Genomic DNA, 17,839 nt, shown 5'->3' with positions numbered 1-17,839 from the left:
TCAGCTGCACATAGGTCAGCCATGCAGCTCGCCTTCCACTGCAGTCCTAGTGCCTCCAGGGATCCTGCTCCAGCCTGAGTCACTGGACCCATGATCCTGCAGGGTGGGGGTCGCTGAGTATCCTGGCTTCCTGATGCCGCTGGGCCTAATTCTGCACTGCCCCATTTTTTCACCCTCCCACCAGCTCTGCACCCAGGGCAGATCCTTTCCTGCCCCACCCTAGTTATGGCCCTGAGGATGTCACATGGACCGCAGCTGTGTGCTGATTAGGGCACAAATGACCCATGGGATTGAGAACGACTGAGCTAGCCCAAATTTTGTACCATTTTTATCACTTTTGGTTTTTATTCTCTGTGTGTGTGTGTGTGTTTGTTTGTTTATTTATTTATTTATTCATTCATTCATTCATTCATTCCTCCACAATGCCTGTTGCATGGTTATTTCCAGTCACTGCGTGCTGGGACCATCCTTGATGAGTATCTCGTCAGACAGATACACAAACACCTATCTTTCTTCAGAGATCCTCCTCACAAAAAAATACTTCCCAAAAGAAGAGGTTTCCCTCATCATAAAAGGAGCCTTAGAGAAAGTACTTCTATTTTCTGTACTTTCGCATTCCCAAGCAGGTGGATGGTTTCAGACCTGTCCTGGATCTCAGGAGGCTAAACAAGTACCATGATATCTTAAGAATACAGGGTGTTCATGTTGGGTGTAATCTTACCTATTACAAGGAAACTGGTACATAACACCTCTAATCCTTCTGGAGTCTCTCTGAGTGCATCCCGTCAAGTGTCAGTCCCTGCACCTCGACTTCTCTTCTGGTGAATAAATAAATATTTGTTTTAAACCTGCTGCCCATTAATTTCATTTGTTGGCCCCTACTTCTAATATTATAAAAACAAATAAATAATTTTTCCTTATTCACTTTCTTCACACCACTCATTTTATATACCTCTATCATATCTCCCCTTAGTCTCCTCTTTTCCAAGCTGAAAAGTCCTAGGCTTTTTAATCTCTGTTTATATGGGATCTGTTCCAAACCCCTAATCATTTTAGTTGCCCTTCTCTGAACCTTTTCTAATGCCAGTATATCTTTTTTTGAGATCAGCTGACCACATCTGTGTGCAGTATTCAAGATGTGGGCGTACCATGGATTCGTATAAGGGCAATAAGATATTCTCCATCTTACTTTCTATCCCTTTTTTAATGATTCCTAACATCCTGTTTGCTTTTTTGACTGCCACTGCACACTGTTGTTTTTTCCAACGTGCATTACTTTACATTTATCCACATTAAATTTCGTTTGACATTTTGTTGCTCAATCACTTATTTTTGTGAGATCTTTTTGAAGTTCTTCATGGTCTGCTTTGGTCTTAACTATCTTGAGCATTTTAGTATCATCTTCAAACTTTGCCACCTCACTGTTTACTCCAGATCATTTATGAATAAGTTGAATAGGATTGGTCCGCGGACTGACCCTTCCATTCTGAAAATTTACCATTTATTCCTATGTTTTATTCCCTGTCTTTTAGCCTGTTCTCAGTCCATAAAAGGATCTTCCCTCTTATCTCTTGACAATTTATGTAAAAAAGCCTTTGGTGAGGGACCTTGTCAAAGGCTTACTGGAAATCTAAGTACACTATGTCCATTGGATCCCCCTTGTTCACATATTTGTTGACCCCTTCAGAGAACTCTAATAGATTAGTAAAACATGATTTCCCTTTACAGAAACCATGTTGACTTTTGCCCAACAATTTATGTTCTTCTGTGTGTCTGACAATTTTATTCTTTACTATTGTTTCAACTAATTTGCCCAGTACTGACATTAGACTGTAATTGCCGGGATCACCTCTAGAGCCCTTTTTATATATTGGCATTACATTAGCTATCTTCTAATCATTGAGTAGAGAAGCTGATTTAAAGGATAGGTTACAAACCATAGTTAGTTCCGCAATTTCATATTTGAGCTCTTTCAGAACGCTTGGGTGAATGCCATCTGGTCCTGGTGACTTGTTACTGTTAAGTTTAATTCCAAAACCACCTCTAGTGACACTTCAGTCTGTGACAATTCCTCAGAGTTGTCACCTACAAATGACGGCTCAGGTTTGGGAATCTCCCTAACATCTTCATTCGTGAAGACTGATTATACAAATAGTATAATCATAACCAGCAAATCATAATCATTTTGTAAACATTTTACATGCCACATTGTACAAAAATTGTTTCAAATATATAATAGTGGTTGTTATAATAATCTATATAGTCATATTTTAATCAAATAACATCACACCAGTCAGGTTACATTAGCCACAAATTATTACAGATCAACTCCATGTTCTTCACACATGGCCTTTAATTTAAAGGACACTTGTTTCCATGTGGCCATCAGGTTGACACACTGCAACTACCTGAGGTTCTGTATGGGATAGAGACATTACCAGTACAAATTACTTCCCTTTGATCTGTCCATGGCCCCGTTTCCGTTCACTCTGGATTAGGGCATGTATTGATTGAGTTTTGCTACAATCTAGCCAGGGTGTTAGTAATTCCTGGGCTAACGCCTATTCGACCAGGTCTAGTGAAACTTTTGTGGCATTTTTTTAAGCAGGTGCCCGTAATGGAGATTAATATAGCAGCCACTTGAAGTTCAGTCTAAACTTTCATCAAGCACTACTCTTTAGAATCAGCATTGTGCTCTGATAGTCAATTTGGGGAAACTGCTACAAACCATATTTCATTGAGAACTTCTACCTTCCAGCTGGGTAGACTGCTTGCTAGTCTCCTCACAAGTGAGAATACACAGAAGCGTTAGAAACAGGTTGGTATACAAAGTTTAGCGTTTGCTGGACTTTGAGGAATTTTGTACTTGAGAGGAGGAAACATATGAACCTTCTAAAGTAAGAAATCCTATTGAGAACAATAGGTATAACATATGTGAGTTTATATATATTAGAATTAAAGATATTAAAAAATTAAACTGTCTTCCACTGCTATGAGCTTGAAAAATGTTGCAACATACATGTAAATTATACTGATTGCTGATTTTTATATGATCGTTACCTGTATTTTTTCTGATATCCTACGCAACTTAATATAAGTTCTTTCTAAAGAGTGCCCTTTACTGTTGTTTTAAGGATGTATCAGTCTGAATACTTTGTTTATTGACACAGACTTCTCCAAAGAATGACTACCATGAAGATGAGACAAATGTGGTGTAGAAATTGGTAAATGAGATTGTTTTGTATTGTCCAGGTGATCGTTTCAGGTCAGTAATAGATGACGCCTGGTGGTTTGGAACAATTGAAAGCCAGGAACCTCTACAGCCTGAATATCCTGACAGTTTATTTCAGTGCTACAATGTCTGGTTAGCGAATTTGATCTTACTTATGCTTTTAATAAATCATTTTAATGTAAATTTGTAGTCTTGCATAGCAAACACTGATTTAGGTGATTTGGCGCCTTTAACTGTAGTAATAAAACTTATTATAAAGTGTGTTTATTAGTAATAAAATAAACATTACATATAAGAGTAATATATTTTTAACTGTTTAAGCAGTACTAATTACTATAATTTAAACTCGGTTAATTTTTTCTTTAAGTTGGGACAATGGTGACACTGAGAAGATGAGTCCTTGGGATATGGAGCTCATACCAAATAATGGTGTGTACGTGTGTAGAACTGTTATCTTGATTTATACGTACAGAAAGTATATCTTATGCAAATAGTTTTTAAAAATTAAGGATATCGAGTATGTTTCTCTGTAAAATGCCAGAAAAAAAAGAAACAATTAAATAAGAACCATAAAAATCATTGCAATATAAATTTATGTTTAAATTAGTAAATTACAAATATACATCTATTAAAATGAGCCTGATCTGTGGCTGGAGTAACTGGATACATAATCAAGTCAGTATCATTAATGGAAAAAAGCCTAAGAGTTTGCTAATGAATAGGACCACTGGAAATTCATAGGATTCTGTAATTTCCCTGTTCTCCATGCAGGAAAGTAATGTTTTGGTATTATTTTTCCTATGGAAACAGAACAAAATCACTTAAGAATTCAACAGATGGCATTTTGTCTGGCCCACATACAAGCTAGAAGGAACAGGTGAACCTGCTCCCCCACTAGGTTCAGTGGAAATTGCATGCAAGGCACTCACTAATCCTATACACACAAAGTGGTTGGGGGCAAATTGGCAAAGGGGACTTATTCTCCCTCTGGTCCAGCTAGCCAAGGTAGGAATTGTGGCAGCTGAAGTGCATGCTCTCCAGTGGGCCCACTAGCATTATTTCTTCTGTCCATCCACCCCCTACTGCGTTACCACACTCTGAGCTGGATTTTTTTTTAAATTAGTTAAAAACCAAAATATAGTTTGGAATATTTTTTTTTCTGTTTTCTGGGAGATTTATTGATGACTTTGCTTTGCTATCCTTAAACTATTTTTTTCTTTCTCTCTTAATGTAGAACTATGATTTAGTTCAGCCTACTGTACATATTCTGTTACAATTATTTATTATTTCAATATGTTTATTCAGTTACTCATTATTTGGTTTTAAAGAATAAAGTACCTCTCCCAGGCTCTTGGTACCTCTTAGACATAATTAAAAGTACAGTAACACACAAGGTAAAACCAGCAACAACTCTAATACCGAAATGTAAAATACCCATCCAACCACAACCCCAAACATCCCAAGAATCTCCTGCTACACCTACAAAAACTTACTCTCATTGCACTTTCCCTGCCCAAAAGTCTGGATAAAAAGATGGACCTTGCAGTGTGCCCTGAAAATCAATAGAATCTGGCTATTTTTTATCAAATCGGGGTATTAATTGCAAAGTCGAATGCCCTGATGGTAGCTTCTCTTCTATGTCTCAGGGGTTCCAGTTCAGGAACCTCCATGTACCACTGCAATGGAAGAAGGAGAGAGGCAATTTTCAAAATAGGCAGATCTCAAGAGCTATATAGGTTAAAACCATTATCTATAAATTCTACCTGAAAACCTATAAAGCACCACTAAAGTTCCCAGAACATAGTTAAATTATCAATTTATTTAAATAATTTCACATACTACAGAACTACCCTTGTTTACTGCAAAAATACATTCACCCACAAACAGACTAAGTCTGCAAGCCTAGTAAATAGAAAATCCACAAAATTCTGGCAGGATCCAGCAAGCTGCATTGTGGGAAATGTATTTGTTAGCTGGTAGCAATATACATGAAGCATGTAAGACCCCGGAACAGTATCAAAGCATTGTTGTCTTTTGCACAAAGAACTATACATCTTACACTTCTATTCAGTAAAACAGTGTTATTCTATATACTGCCTATATTAATTACTCTGTGTTCTTAACAGACGCATGTCTGTCTTGAAATATAAACAGATGAATATTTTTCAGTGATCATCTGGGTCTTTTTTATGGGATATTTCAGCTGTGTTTCCTGAAGAGCTGGGAACTAGTGTTCCTTTAACTGATGTTGAATGCCGAACATTGATCTACAAACCTCTAGATGGAGAATGGGGTTCCAGAACCCGCGATGAGGAATGTGACAGAATTATTGCAGGGATAAATCAGCTCATGACTCTAGGTAAACATTTATGATTGAATAATTTAAGAAACATTCAGTATGGAAGCTAACTTTCATAGGAAGGGATGATATGCATTTTTATGAGAACACCACAGTTCACAAAACTAGTAAATGCTGTCATCGATCAACTGCAGTAGTCATAAAATCACTAGTTGAATTATCACCTTATAAAAAAAAAGAAAATATTTTGTTCACAACATGACATATCTACATAGTGCCTTTAATATACAGTCTGACTCAAATTTTCAAAGGTGACTGTGATTTTGAGTTTTTCAATTTTCAGACGTAATTTGAAAGACCTTGAAGAGCTTGATTTTCAGAAAGTACTGAACATTTGCCCTTTGAAAATCAAGTCCGGTTTATGATATCTCAAATTGAGCACCCAAAATCACTTGCTAGTCTTGAAAATGGAGGTCCCTGTGTTGAATGGAAAAGCTGTAACTTCATTTTGAACAGATAGCAAAAAATATGTATTTGTTTTGTTTTCCTAGAGAATGTTGCAATGAATACCTGTACTTGGGATTTTTCCTAACTAAGCTACTGTGTATTGCAGCCATCATTTTTCTTTTATTTGGGTTGTGAAGAGAACAGATGTGTAATTTATTGTTTAGCAAATGGTTCACTATGAGTTTACCACTTGTGGGGACAAATGCCGATATATATTGGCAGCTTCTGAAAAGTGCAACACTATAAATTCTTTCTACATACACATCACTAATTCTGTCCTTAACATAGTCAAAGGTATGCATATATATAACTCTGGGTGTCTTGTGATAAGATGGCTGTTGAAATGTGTGTAGTTAATTTTCATGTGTGTATATGGTACTTAAACAAATGTGTGAACTATTATAAACAAAAAATTGGTTTAACATGGATTAAGATTGGTTAAGTGAGACACCTTGTTGGTACTTGAATGTTTATACAGCATGTTTTTCTTTGATGGGGACACACTGCATCTTCACAAGAAACTACCTTCTACCCCCAACAGATAAGGAAACACACTTCACATAACTCATTAATCTCCCTCATTCAGAATAATGTAAAATATTAATTACAAAAGGAGTTAGCAAATTAGCAAATACCAGCAGTGATATGTGCAGTATGTAATGTGCTTTTGGAGAATATATGAAGTTGTAATTAAGGTTTCCACTTCTGTGCCTCCATAGTAAGAGTAATGGTATATTTAAATTATTTTAGCTGGGTCTTTTCATAGTCTTTTCTAGGTTTTGTTTTTTTAACTACTACTATTGTTGTTTGTTTTATATAAAGGTTCAATTTACTGTAGCAATCTAAGAGTAGATTTTTAACTGCAATAGAGCTTTCTGTTTCACCTTTTTCTTAGAAGACCAGCTCATCTAGCAACTATTTTTTGTCAATTCTTGTTTTTTAAAATATATTTTAAATATATTTTAGAGTTTAAATTTTTGTACTAATTTTTTTCATTCCTTCCCTTATAAAGTCAGGTATTGTGGTATTGTAAGAACCATAAGTCCAGTTGTACAAGTGGAGGGAAAGAAAAATAAAATCTGTGAAGCCTTCACTTGTTTGAATTCTATTATCCTCTGTCATATAGTTTTTTTGCTTGTATCATATTTGTCTTTGTCCTAAATTCCTTGTAAATTCCTCTGGGTAGGGACTACAGCTTTTATAGTAACGGTCTAAAGAATTGCTTTGCACATTAAAATTTGAGAACTTTGAAGATGAGGGAGTGGTAATGCAGGGGTTCTCAACCTTTTTCTTGCCGAGCTCCCCCTCAACATGCTATAAAAACGCTTCAGTCCCCCACTGCTCCTGGCTTGTGCTGTGGGGGAGGGGAGGTTTGCTGGCTTCAGCCACATGTCACTTCTGGTTTGGTGGGCGGCCACGGGGTTCAGCCCTGCAATGCTCCCGACTGGGGAAGGAGAGCGACTGGTTTCAGCCATGGAACTCCATGGCCCTCCCGAAAAGGGCTCGCAGACCCCCGGTTGAGAACCACTGTGGTAATGTAAAGATTAATGAAGTGATATTTTTCCAAAGTAGAGTGAGTCAGAAGTGCACCAGTTAATATTTTGGAATTTTATATTTTGAATTATATAACTTACAGATTGTATCTGTAACAAAAAGTAATTCTCTTTATATTTTGAATGCGCACAGCATGCTTCTCAGAGTGCAGTCCTTCATGCACAGAGGGATGGCTTTGATTAATCACTACAGTAATCATGCTTATGGCGTGTGCTACAGCACACGTGTGTGTGTATAAAATTTCACTAATATTTTAAAGTACGTAATATTGGCTTTTCTTGTTTGTTTCTGTCACTTACTTTTGTATTCTAAGCTTCAAGGTGTGTTTGAGTGTGGAGGGGTGTTGAAAATAAAAAAGATCTGAAACAGACTATTAGAGGACTGGTTTTATGTGATCTCACATTGAGTTTTCATTTATATTTAGATATTGCTTCTGCATTTGTGGCACCTGTGGATCTCCAGGCTTATCCAATGTATTGCACTGTTGTGGCATATCCCACAGATCTCAGTACCATTAAACAAAGACTGGAAAGCAGATTTTACAGGTTAGATCCAAGTCTCTGTTACTTCTATAATGTAGTGCCAAACAGATCTTTTTGCTTTTCTTTTTATAGGATAATATCTAACAAAGAGATTGAAATAGATTGACTGTGTCCATCTGTCTCACCATGCATCTATCCTTTATCTAGGTTTTCTTTATAAAAAATGTTAAAGTAGGGATTGGCCAGCTATTTTTCTTGGATGTGAATTTTAGAATATGCATGTTGTTCAAGTGCCTAGTCCTGCAGTTGGCTCCATGTGTGTGGATCTAACTGCAGGATCAGGGCATATGTCTATAAATTGATTTTCAAATCAAAGTAATTGCATTTATGCTTTTAAAATTAAACAAACTGACTGAAAATATTTAGTTTACTGTTTAAAATGATAAATTGAAAAAATAGGCAGAATATACCTTACACTATTTTAATACATTTATTGACAGTTTATAGTAAGAGTCTGCACATAACACAAACTTTTAAAAGAAATTGTTGGCTTGGCAATTTAAGTCCCTTTATAAAAGTCTTATTGAATTAGGACACCATTTCATTGATTTTGCAGACTTTTTTTGAATTTTGTTTTTAACTTGTTAGCAGAGTTTACATCTCTTTTCCTAAATGATGACTATGTTCAGCAAATTATCTTTAATATTTAGTATTTAATTATCTGAGATAAAGTATTGTTCTATTCCAATACTTTGTGGAAGACTGCTCCTCTTGAATTACAGACGATATTTGCTTTGAGAATTTATCCCTTCTCTCTGTGCATATGGTATGTTGTTTTGCTACTTCGGCTGAATCTGAACATTAATTTGTAGTGCTAGTTGCATACTCATACATTACTAGGATGTCATTCTAATATAAAACTGTTTTTTTCATTATCATAGAAAATGGACATCAGAGGCTTTTAAACAACATTAGATATTTACTTTTTTTCTCTCTTGCTTCCACCCCCAGACCATTTCTCTTTCTTTCTCTGGGTATTTTTACTGGAAATCTTACTGAAATGCTATTTCAGAATTAGAAATTCTTTATTAAAATTGCCAAATACACATGTACTCTTCTGTTCTAAGATAACATGTTCCAAGATGTATGTCTAATTTTTAAAAATAATATTAATCATAAGACAATATTTATCTGCCTAAGAAATTTTAGGCAAACTGAAGATTTGGTTCTTCTTCAAGTAATGTCCCTATAGATAGATGCTCCACTTCAGGTGCCTGTGCACCCCATGTGCTTTTGATCAGAGACCTTCAATAGCAGTGCCTTTTCGGCCTGCACATTTTTCGGTCTTATACTTCCTGATGCACCACATCAAGGGCTATGTAGGTCTGCGCAAGAGAACCACCCTCAGTTCCTTCTCAATTGCCTTGGTCTGAGAAAGACCCTGAGCGTGTCTGCCTCAAGTGTGCCTCAGCTAAAAGAATTTTTCCTAATTGCTAGTTTAGTTCAGTCTAGTTTGTTTGTTAGATTAGATTAGTTTAGTGGTTGAGAGGATCAGTTGTGTTCCTCTCCCCTCCAACTAGGGTGAGTTGCCCAAATGCACCACCTCGGATACACGGCTGTAGTGGGGCGGACTGCCCCACTCCCTGTGAGAGTGGGCTGTGGCAGGCCAGGGAGCCTGCGCAGACAGGGAGCCAATCAGCAAAGGGCTTGTTGTGAGCCAATCAGGGCCCGGCTCAGATGTATATAAAGGCTGCCCAGAGCAGGAGCAGTCAGTCTGTCCCAGGCCTTCGACAGGGGAAAGTCAGTCTCCAAGGGGGGAGACTAGCACCGTGGACAGCGCAGTGCTGGGCAGGCTCAGGGAGGCTAGAAGGCTCTAGCCCCTAGCCGCCAGGCTGCAGGCCCTGAAGGGAAGGACCTGGCGGGTGCAAGGGGCCGTAGGGGAAGCGGCCCAGGGAAACAGAATGAGGAGGAAAAGGAGGAGGACAGTGAGGCTGACGCCAGAGGGTCCCTGGGCCGGGACCCAGAGTAGAGGGCGGGCCTGGTCCCCCCTCCTCCCCCCGCAGTACACCCAGCCATTGGCCATAGGGAGTGACCTTTATACCACGCCAGATCCCTGCCAAGAGGGATTAGACACGGAGGGCGATTGGACATGGTTGCATATTGGGGCTGGAATGTGGGACCGCTGATTATCGATTCCTGGAAGGGGGTGCAGATAAACTAACGGGCACTGCCGGAGGGCAGTGGCCTCGAAGAGGACGCTGCTGAGCAGGGAGCAACGCGGGTCCAGAGACACCAACAGAGGGCAGAACAACGGGCGGGACACCACCAGGAGGGGGTGCTCCACTGGACAGAGCTAATTCCCGGAGTCACCAGCAGGAGGCGCCGCAGGTGGTTAGTCCTAACCCGTTTATAACGGCATACCCCTATCTCAATGACTGGCTCCTCGTGGGACTCTCACAGTGGGAAGTCACCTCCGTGATCCTTGCCCTTCGCCCGCTGTTGACGTCTCTAGGTGTCTGCATCAACAAGGACAAGTTGGTGCTGATACCTACACAGAGAATGCACTTTATCGGCATGTGTCTCAACTTCTTTGCAGCCAGGGCTTTCCTCACAGCAGACTGCTTCGCAACACTGACATCCGTCATCAGGGACCTATATCGCAGACCTTGCACCACAGTCCAGCGCTGCCTCTCTCTCCTTGGTCATATGGCTGCCTATACCTATGTGACACCTAATACACATCTCCACATGTGTTGGCTTCAGATGTGACTTCTTTCCATCTACAGACCCAGCATGGACCATAGGAAGACCAGAGTTGTCCTTCCCCAGACCATGCTATCTTCCCTCACATGGTCTACTGATCCTTCCAAGGTCTTAATCGGCACCCCCGTCGCCTCTCCCATACCACTGGTCACTATCATGACAGATGCCTCCCTTGCAGGTTGGGGAGCCCACTTTGATCACCACACCCAGGGTCTCTGGATGCCAAGGGAGGCCAGAATGGACATAAGCATGCTAGAGCTCTGGGCTGTCCATTTTGTATGTCAGGCCTTTCTCTCACTTGTCCAGTCCCTCCATGTTCAGTTCCTTTCCAACAACATTGCAGCAGTTGTGTATGTCAACAAGCAAAGCGGCGCCAAGTCTCTGTCCCTCAGGTCCAAGTCTATATGCCTCTGGAACTGGTGCATTAAACACCACAGAGTGCTTCAAGCCATGTACCTTCCAGGTAGCTAGAACTCCCAGGCTGACGCACTCAGCTAGACACTCTATATCTATCAAGAGTGAGAGCTACATGACGCTACACTACAATACTTTTTCGAGTTCTGGGGCACTCCTCAATGGGATCACTTTGCCACTTCCGAGATCAGGAAACTTCCCTTCATTGTTCCAGAGGGGTGATAGGGGAGGACCAGTAGGGTGACGCTCTCCTCCTCCCCAGACTAGAAACCTTGGCTATGCCTTCCTTCCCATTCCCTTTTTTCCACAAGTTATGCAAGATTTGCAGACACAGAGCCGCAGCACTACTCGTAGCCTTGTTGGATCTGGTTCGTAAACCTCCTTTGACTCTCCACCTGCACACCAATCTGCCTTCTCACACTCCCAGATCTAGTCACACAAGATCGGGGGAGACTCTGTCATCCCAATACGAGCCTTCTTCACCTCATGGCCTGGTATTTGGATGGGTGTCAAGCAGACCAGGCTTGTTCCACCCTGGTGCGGCGAATCCTTACTCAGAGCAGGAGAGAATCCACCATGGCATGCTGCCGAGTGAAATAGAGACACTTCATGCTATGGGATCACCGTCACTCACTGAACACAGTATCTATACCAGTTGTCCTGAACTACCTTCTCACCCTCAGAATGTCTGACATAGCCCTCGCTTCTGTACGGGTGCCCCTAGCAGCAATCAGTACCTTTCTTCCCCCTGTTGACAGCATCTCGGACTTTACACATCCCATCACTGTCCGCTTCATGAAGGGTTTACTCAATACTTCCCACCAGTACTGAAGCCCACACACATATGGGACCTTACTCTCATCCTTTCTGCTCTCACAAAACCATTTTTTAAACTGTTGGCAACATGTCCCCTCTCCCACCTCTTGATGAAAGTGGCATTCCTGGTAGCCATAACTTCAGCCAGGTGGGTCAGTGAACTGACAGCTATGATGGCAAATCCCCCCCACCACATTCCACAATGATAGGGTGTCCCTTTGACTCCATGCTCAGTTTTCTCAAAGATCATGTAGGAATTCCACCTGAACCAGTGCATCCATTTACCTGTTTTCTACCCAAACCATAAACTTCCCACACTGACAGGTTCCTATACTCCCTCAATGGCTTTCTACCTTCACAGGACTCAACCCTTTCATACATCGCTGAAGCTCTTCATGGCCATTGCCAAACAGTCCAAGGGTCAAGCCTTCTCTTCCTAACCAGTCTCCAAATGGGTATTGGTTGTAGCATTCTTGGATGTAACCCAATCTGGTGTACTCTCACCTGCTAGAGTCTACACGAGCGCAGGCCACCATATTGGCCTCACTAGCAGATGTGTCCTGGCAACTGGCAAGACATTAGTCATACAGCTACTGAGCGCTCAGTACACGCCTTCACAACTCACGTCCTCAGAACAGCTTTCTCCACGAGTTTCTCCAGTCCCTCAAAGATTCAGAAACAGTGCTTCACCTGCTGGGCATTTATACCCCTGTTCCCAAGAGGAAGCATCATAGACAAGTATATAGGTCAAGACCAACTCTTCAGCCCTTTTATCATTAACTCCTTAGGAGTCACCATGCAAGAGGCAGCTGATGTATAGATCCAAGAATCCAGCCTTTACAATATCCACTGCTGTTTCATGCTCTAACCCCCAGGTAAAGAGTTTCCTTTGATGGGATTGTTGAGACCTGTCTCTCTTTATTGATGCCTCTCCTGTCCCCTACTCAGATGTTTGGAGGCTACCTTACTCAATTTGTCAAAAACTGGACATCCCAAACTACAAACAGATTGTTTTAGATCTTATCCATGGTGACTGTTCCAGTTTCTGACATCCCTTACCCAGTTCCTCTTCAGATATCACTCTTACAATCAGATTTTACAACAGGAAGTGAAGTCCCCTCAGGGGAGCCATAGAAAAAGTTCCACCTCGACACCACAGGAAAGGATTGTATTCCCCTTACTTCCTGAGTCCCAAGAATAATGGAAGCCAGTTCTCAGTCTATGTCAGTTAAGTTTATCCAAAAACTAAAATTCCACATGATCTCCTTGGCATCGATAATTCTCTCATTAGAGGAGGGCAAATGGTTCATGGCTCTTGATGTGAAAGATGCATATTTTCATGTAGATATTCATCCAGCTCACAGGAGTTTCCTTGGGTTACTCTTTGATTGTGACCATCACCAATTCAGAGTCCTCCCTGTTGGTCTGACCACAGCACAGATGGTGTTTACAACAGTTTTCTAAGTTGTGGCTGCTGGGATGAGAAGAGAAGGATTTACAGTCTTCCCATACCTTGATGACTGGCTTCTCAGAGGCAACACAGAAAAGGGAAGAAGGGGAATCCAGAGAACTACAGATCAGTCAGCCTCACCTCAGTCAGTGTGCACATGGGAGATCATATGGAACAGGTCATCTGGACCTCCATGAGTTTAGAATGCATATCAACATACAAGAACTCAGTGTGGTCCATTGAGCCTGCAATGCCTTCCTTCCACTCATCCAATCCAAACACTTTCCGATAACGTTGGTCAATATGAAAGGAATATCTTACATAAATAAGCAAGGGGGAATGAGATCTCTCTGTGCATCACATCACATAACTCTATCAACACCATACTTACCAGGGATGCAAAATTCCCTAGCAGACTACCCAAGCAGATGTTTTTCCACAAATCATGAATCAGAGTCATGATTTGGTTCTCAGTGACACGTTTGCTTATTGGGGAATGCCAGCCTGACACCTTTTTGCCTCACATGTGAACAGGAAGCTTCCTCAGTATTGCTCCAGAGCATCCCTGGGAAAGACTTGTTGGGAGATGCCCTCATGTTGTGGAAGGGCCACCTGCCATATGCTTTCCCTCTAGTTCCTTTGATACCAAATTTTTCCCCTAAGATATGCTGAGATAGAGGGCAGATCTACATAGGCACAGAGAACTCTGTGTCAACATATTTACTCACCTCATTGCACCCAACTGGCTGAGATAGGTCCGGTTCATGGATGTGTTGAAGCTCTCAGTACAGTCAATCATGAACGTTGGCATGTTGCCGGACCTTCTAATGCAACACAGGGGCAAGGTAACAATCCAGGGCCACTGCAACTCAGAGCCTGGTATTTGGGTGGGCATCAGGGATAGAACACATGTTCCAAGAGGGCAATCCATCTTTAACCAAAGTAGAAAAGATTCTATGAGAAGCTGTTCCTCAGCTAAATTGAAGCTTTCCTCCGCTTGGGAATTTGTCTCTGTACTCTGTCGGAATCCTCGATATATTAGAGTTATCTCTTTACCCTTAAGTCTTTGGATCTTGCAGTCACGTCCCTGCAGGTGCATTTAGCAATCAGTGCTTTCCATCCTCTAGTGGATAACGATATGATCTTTTGTACACCATCACAACTAGATTTTTTTAAGGGAATTCTCAGATCCTTTCCACCAGTGATGAAGTCCACACCGCAGTGGAACCTCAGTTTTGTTCAGTTGTCTCTCACTGAGACTCTCTTTGAGCCACTGGCTCCATGCTGTTTGATCCATCTGTCCATGAATGTGGCCTTTCTGATAGCCATAACTTTGGCCAGAAGAGTCAGTGAACTGGGAGCACTTATGGCCATAAGTCACCTGTCTTGGATGTTTTAGACATAACAAATCCTGCATCTTGGCAGGGGATTAGACTTGATGACCCTTGCAGTCCCTTCTAATCCTATGATTCTGTGATGGACCCACCGTATACTACCTTCTGTAAAGAAAAAGTCTTCCTATGTCCCCACTCAAGATTCATACCTAAGGTAGTTTTTGAGTTTCATATGAGTCAGGTCATCCACTCCCTTGTATTCTTTCCTTGGAAGAGGAGAGAGGATTACATTCTCTGGACAGCCTAAGAGCTTTGGCCTTTTATCTGCAGAGAACAAGGGACATCACAAAAACACCTAAACTATCTTTTTCCATAGCGGAACAATGAAGAGGTCAACCTATATCAGCACACAGAGGCTTTTGAAATGGACCTTGGGTTGTATTATGCTTTGTTACCAACTAGCTGGCATCCCCCCACTGGAAAGGGTAAAGGCTTATTCCACCAGGAGCAAGCTACTTCAGATTCATCTCTGCGAGAGATAACCCATACTAGATAAGGGAAGGCAGCATGATGGGGTATACAAACCCCACACTGGTCAGCAAGGGGTTAAGGATCTGGTGTGGGCTCAGCCAGCTCCACACTGCTGCACCTATAAGAGATGCATAGACTAGAGGAGGAGTTTAAAGGAAGCAGAATAGCTCATTTGGAGGCAGACAAGGGAAGAGCGCAAACCTGCAACTCACAGCTCCTGAGAAGAGCTGAGGGAAGGCAAGATCTCGCCCTACAACAACTACCCAAAGATCTTTCCCTGATAGAAGGGAGAACCTGCTTCAGATACACCCCTATCGGGAGACATACCTCTTAGTCTTCTTTGGATTCTGTTTGTTTTAACTCACCTGGTTTTATTTATGGACTACTCCAGCAGGGGAGAGACCTGGAACTCACCTGGCTGACGGCCAAGCAACAGGAGGAGGCAACCTCCACCCTGAGAAAGAGGGAGCTATCACACCATGCACAGCCACAACAAGCTGCCAAGCACTGAGCTGACCCTCTGCACATTTCCTTGCCTCAAATGGTGAATGTCGGACAGTCGTGCAGTGGTAGGAAATGGCCTAGGGAAGGCAGACTTAAGGCACTTGCAGCTGTCAGACCTTTGATAGTCCTCACAGGGCCCTGGGACAGAGCCCAGTGGAGTGGGTGGGCCCGCTTCTCAGCCCTCACTCCCACCACCTGTTTGACTACCGTTTGTGACTCTCCCATACACATAGGAACCATCGCTCAAAGACATATAGGTTACTTATCTGCCTGTATTCCACTACCTGCCTTCTGTCCCCTCTGCTGTGAATTTGTTACACTGTGATAAGAATGGAAAACTGGAGAGCCAGAGACTCTCACCTCCCTTTTTGCCCTCAGCTGGGAGCATGAGAGCTACAATATACGTGCAAGCCAGTGGACACTGCTTACAAGAAATTTAGGACTCCGGTGCCTGAGTACCCACTTGAGGGATACAGATAGGGACCACACATCTCGATAATCTTCCAGTGTTATTTGGCATATACAGTCTGGTCAAACCGAGCCACAGCATTCTTATCAACAGTGTTCACGGCATGAAGACCTCCAGGAAGTTGAGTCATTTTATAGTCCTCAGTAATATGTATCATGGTTTGTGGCTCCCCACACTGACATAGTAGACTGTCTCTAAAACACCACTGAAATTCCGCTGCAGCACAAATTCCATGTCCGGTACGAAACCAGTTCAGAAGACTCCATTCCCTTTGTGGTAAATCAAACCCAGGTCAACATTGTGTGGGGTCCGAGGCCAGATAATTTGTCACTTTCTCTGAATACCATGAAGCTTGCCATGCAACCTCTGATGTAAATACCTCACCTGGTAAACTTATCCACAGTGAGTGACATGAAGGCAGATGACCATGTGGTGGATTAAACAAGTCTTTAATTAAACAGTAGATGTAGCATATCACACAGTTTTGTCACGAGCTTTGCTACGCTTTCCTCTCTGCAAACACTGCGCAGAGCAATATTGCAGAGTACTGGTAACCCTGGTAGAGGAGTAGATTTAAGTATGCCTGAAATGATACTGAGGTCTTGGCTACACTTCCAAGTTACAGCGCAATAAAGCCACCCACAGCGCTGTACCTCACTCCCCGTCCACACTGGTAAGGCACATTGAGCGCTGCCTCTCCGCAGCTACAGCGCTGCTGGTACTCCACCTCCCCAAGAGGAATAAAGTTTATTGTGCCGCCGCTGCTGCGCTGTGGCACCAGTGTGACTGCCCAATACAGTCTGATTGGCCTCCAGAAGTATTTGGCAATATCCCACAATGCCTGTTCTAGCCACTCTGGTCATCAGTTTGAACTCTACTGCCCTGGCCTCCGGTGACCAACCATCAGACCCACCCTTTATATTTCCCCAGGAATTTTAAAAATCCCCTTCCTGTTTGCTCAGCCAGGAGTGCTATCAGCGAATCTTTCCAGGTGACCATGTCTCCACACGCCAAGCAATCCCCAGTATGAAGCAATGGTGAGTTGCTGGACCTCATCAGTGTTTAGGGGGAGGAAGCTGTCCAGTCCCAGCTGCACTCCAGCCATAGGAATTACAATACCTTTGGGCAGATATCAAGGGACATGATGGAAAGGGGCTGTGAACGGGACACACTGCAGTGCAGGATTAAAGTGAAGGAGTTTTGGAGGCAAACGGCTACTCAGGTGCTCCCCCTGCAACCTGCCGATCTACAAAGAGCTGGACTTCCACTCCGAGCACCACCATGGACACTTCAGAGCGGGAGGAGGTGGAGGAGGAAAGCGAGAGTGAGGGTGCTGGGGCACGGGGAGACACTCGGGAATCCCTGGAGGCATGCAGCCAGGAGCTCTTCTCGAGCCAGGAGGAAGGTAGCCAGTCGCAGTGGCCGGTACTTGGTGGAGTACAAACAGAAGAGCAGGTTCCCGGTAAGCGGGGTTTTTTTTGGGA

The 17,839-nt window shown here is 42.3% G+C and overlaps 1 protein-coding gene across 4 annotated transcripts in view; it reads left to right on the top strand.

The window, feature by feature from the left end:
• PHIP (PHIP subunit of CUL4-Ring ligase complex) overlaps positions 1 to 17,839 on the top strand; it is a 341,415-nt gene that overhangs the window by 298,042 nt on the left and 25,534 nt on the right. For all 4 annotated transcript variants that reach the window (XM_032794919.1, XM_032794918.2, XM_032794916.2 and 1 more), the window contains 4 exons: positions 3,253 to 3,364; positions 3,600 to 3,661; positions 5,436 to 5,591; positions 8,017 to 8,137. In XM_032794919.1, the coding sequence (XP_032650810.1) occupies positions 3,253 to 3,364; positions 3,600 to 3,661; positions 5,436 to 5,591; positions 8,017 to 8,137 (451 nt within the window). The remainder of the gene's footprint in view (positions 1 to 3,252; positions 3,365 to 3,599; positions 3,662 to 5,435; positions 5,592 to 8,016; positions 8,138 to 17,839) is intronic.

The sequence above is a fragment of the Chelonoidis abingdonii genome, chromosome 3, assembly GCF_003597395.2.
Source record: "Chelonoidis abingdonii isolate Lonesome George chromosome 3, CheloAbing_2.0, whole genome shotgun sequence".
NCBI classification, from domain to species: Eukaryota; Metazoa; Chordata; order Testudines; family Testudinidae; genus Chelonoidis; species Chelonoidis abingdonii.
The sequence above is the reverse complement of the archived record's forward strand: the minus strand, read 5'-3'. Positions and strand labels throughout refer to the sequence as shown.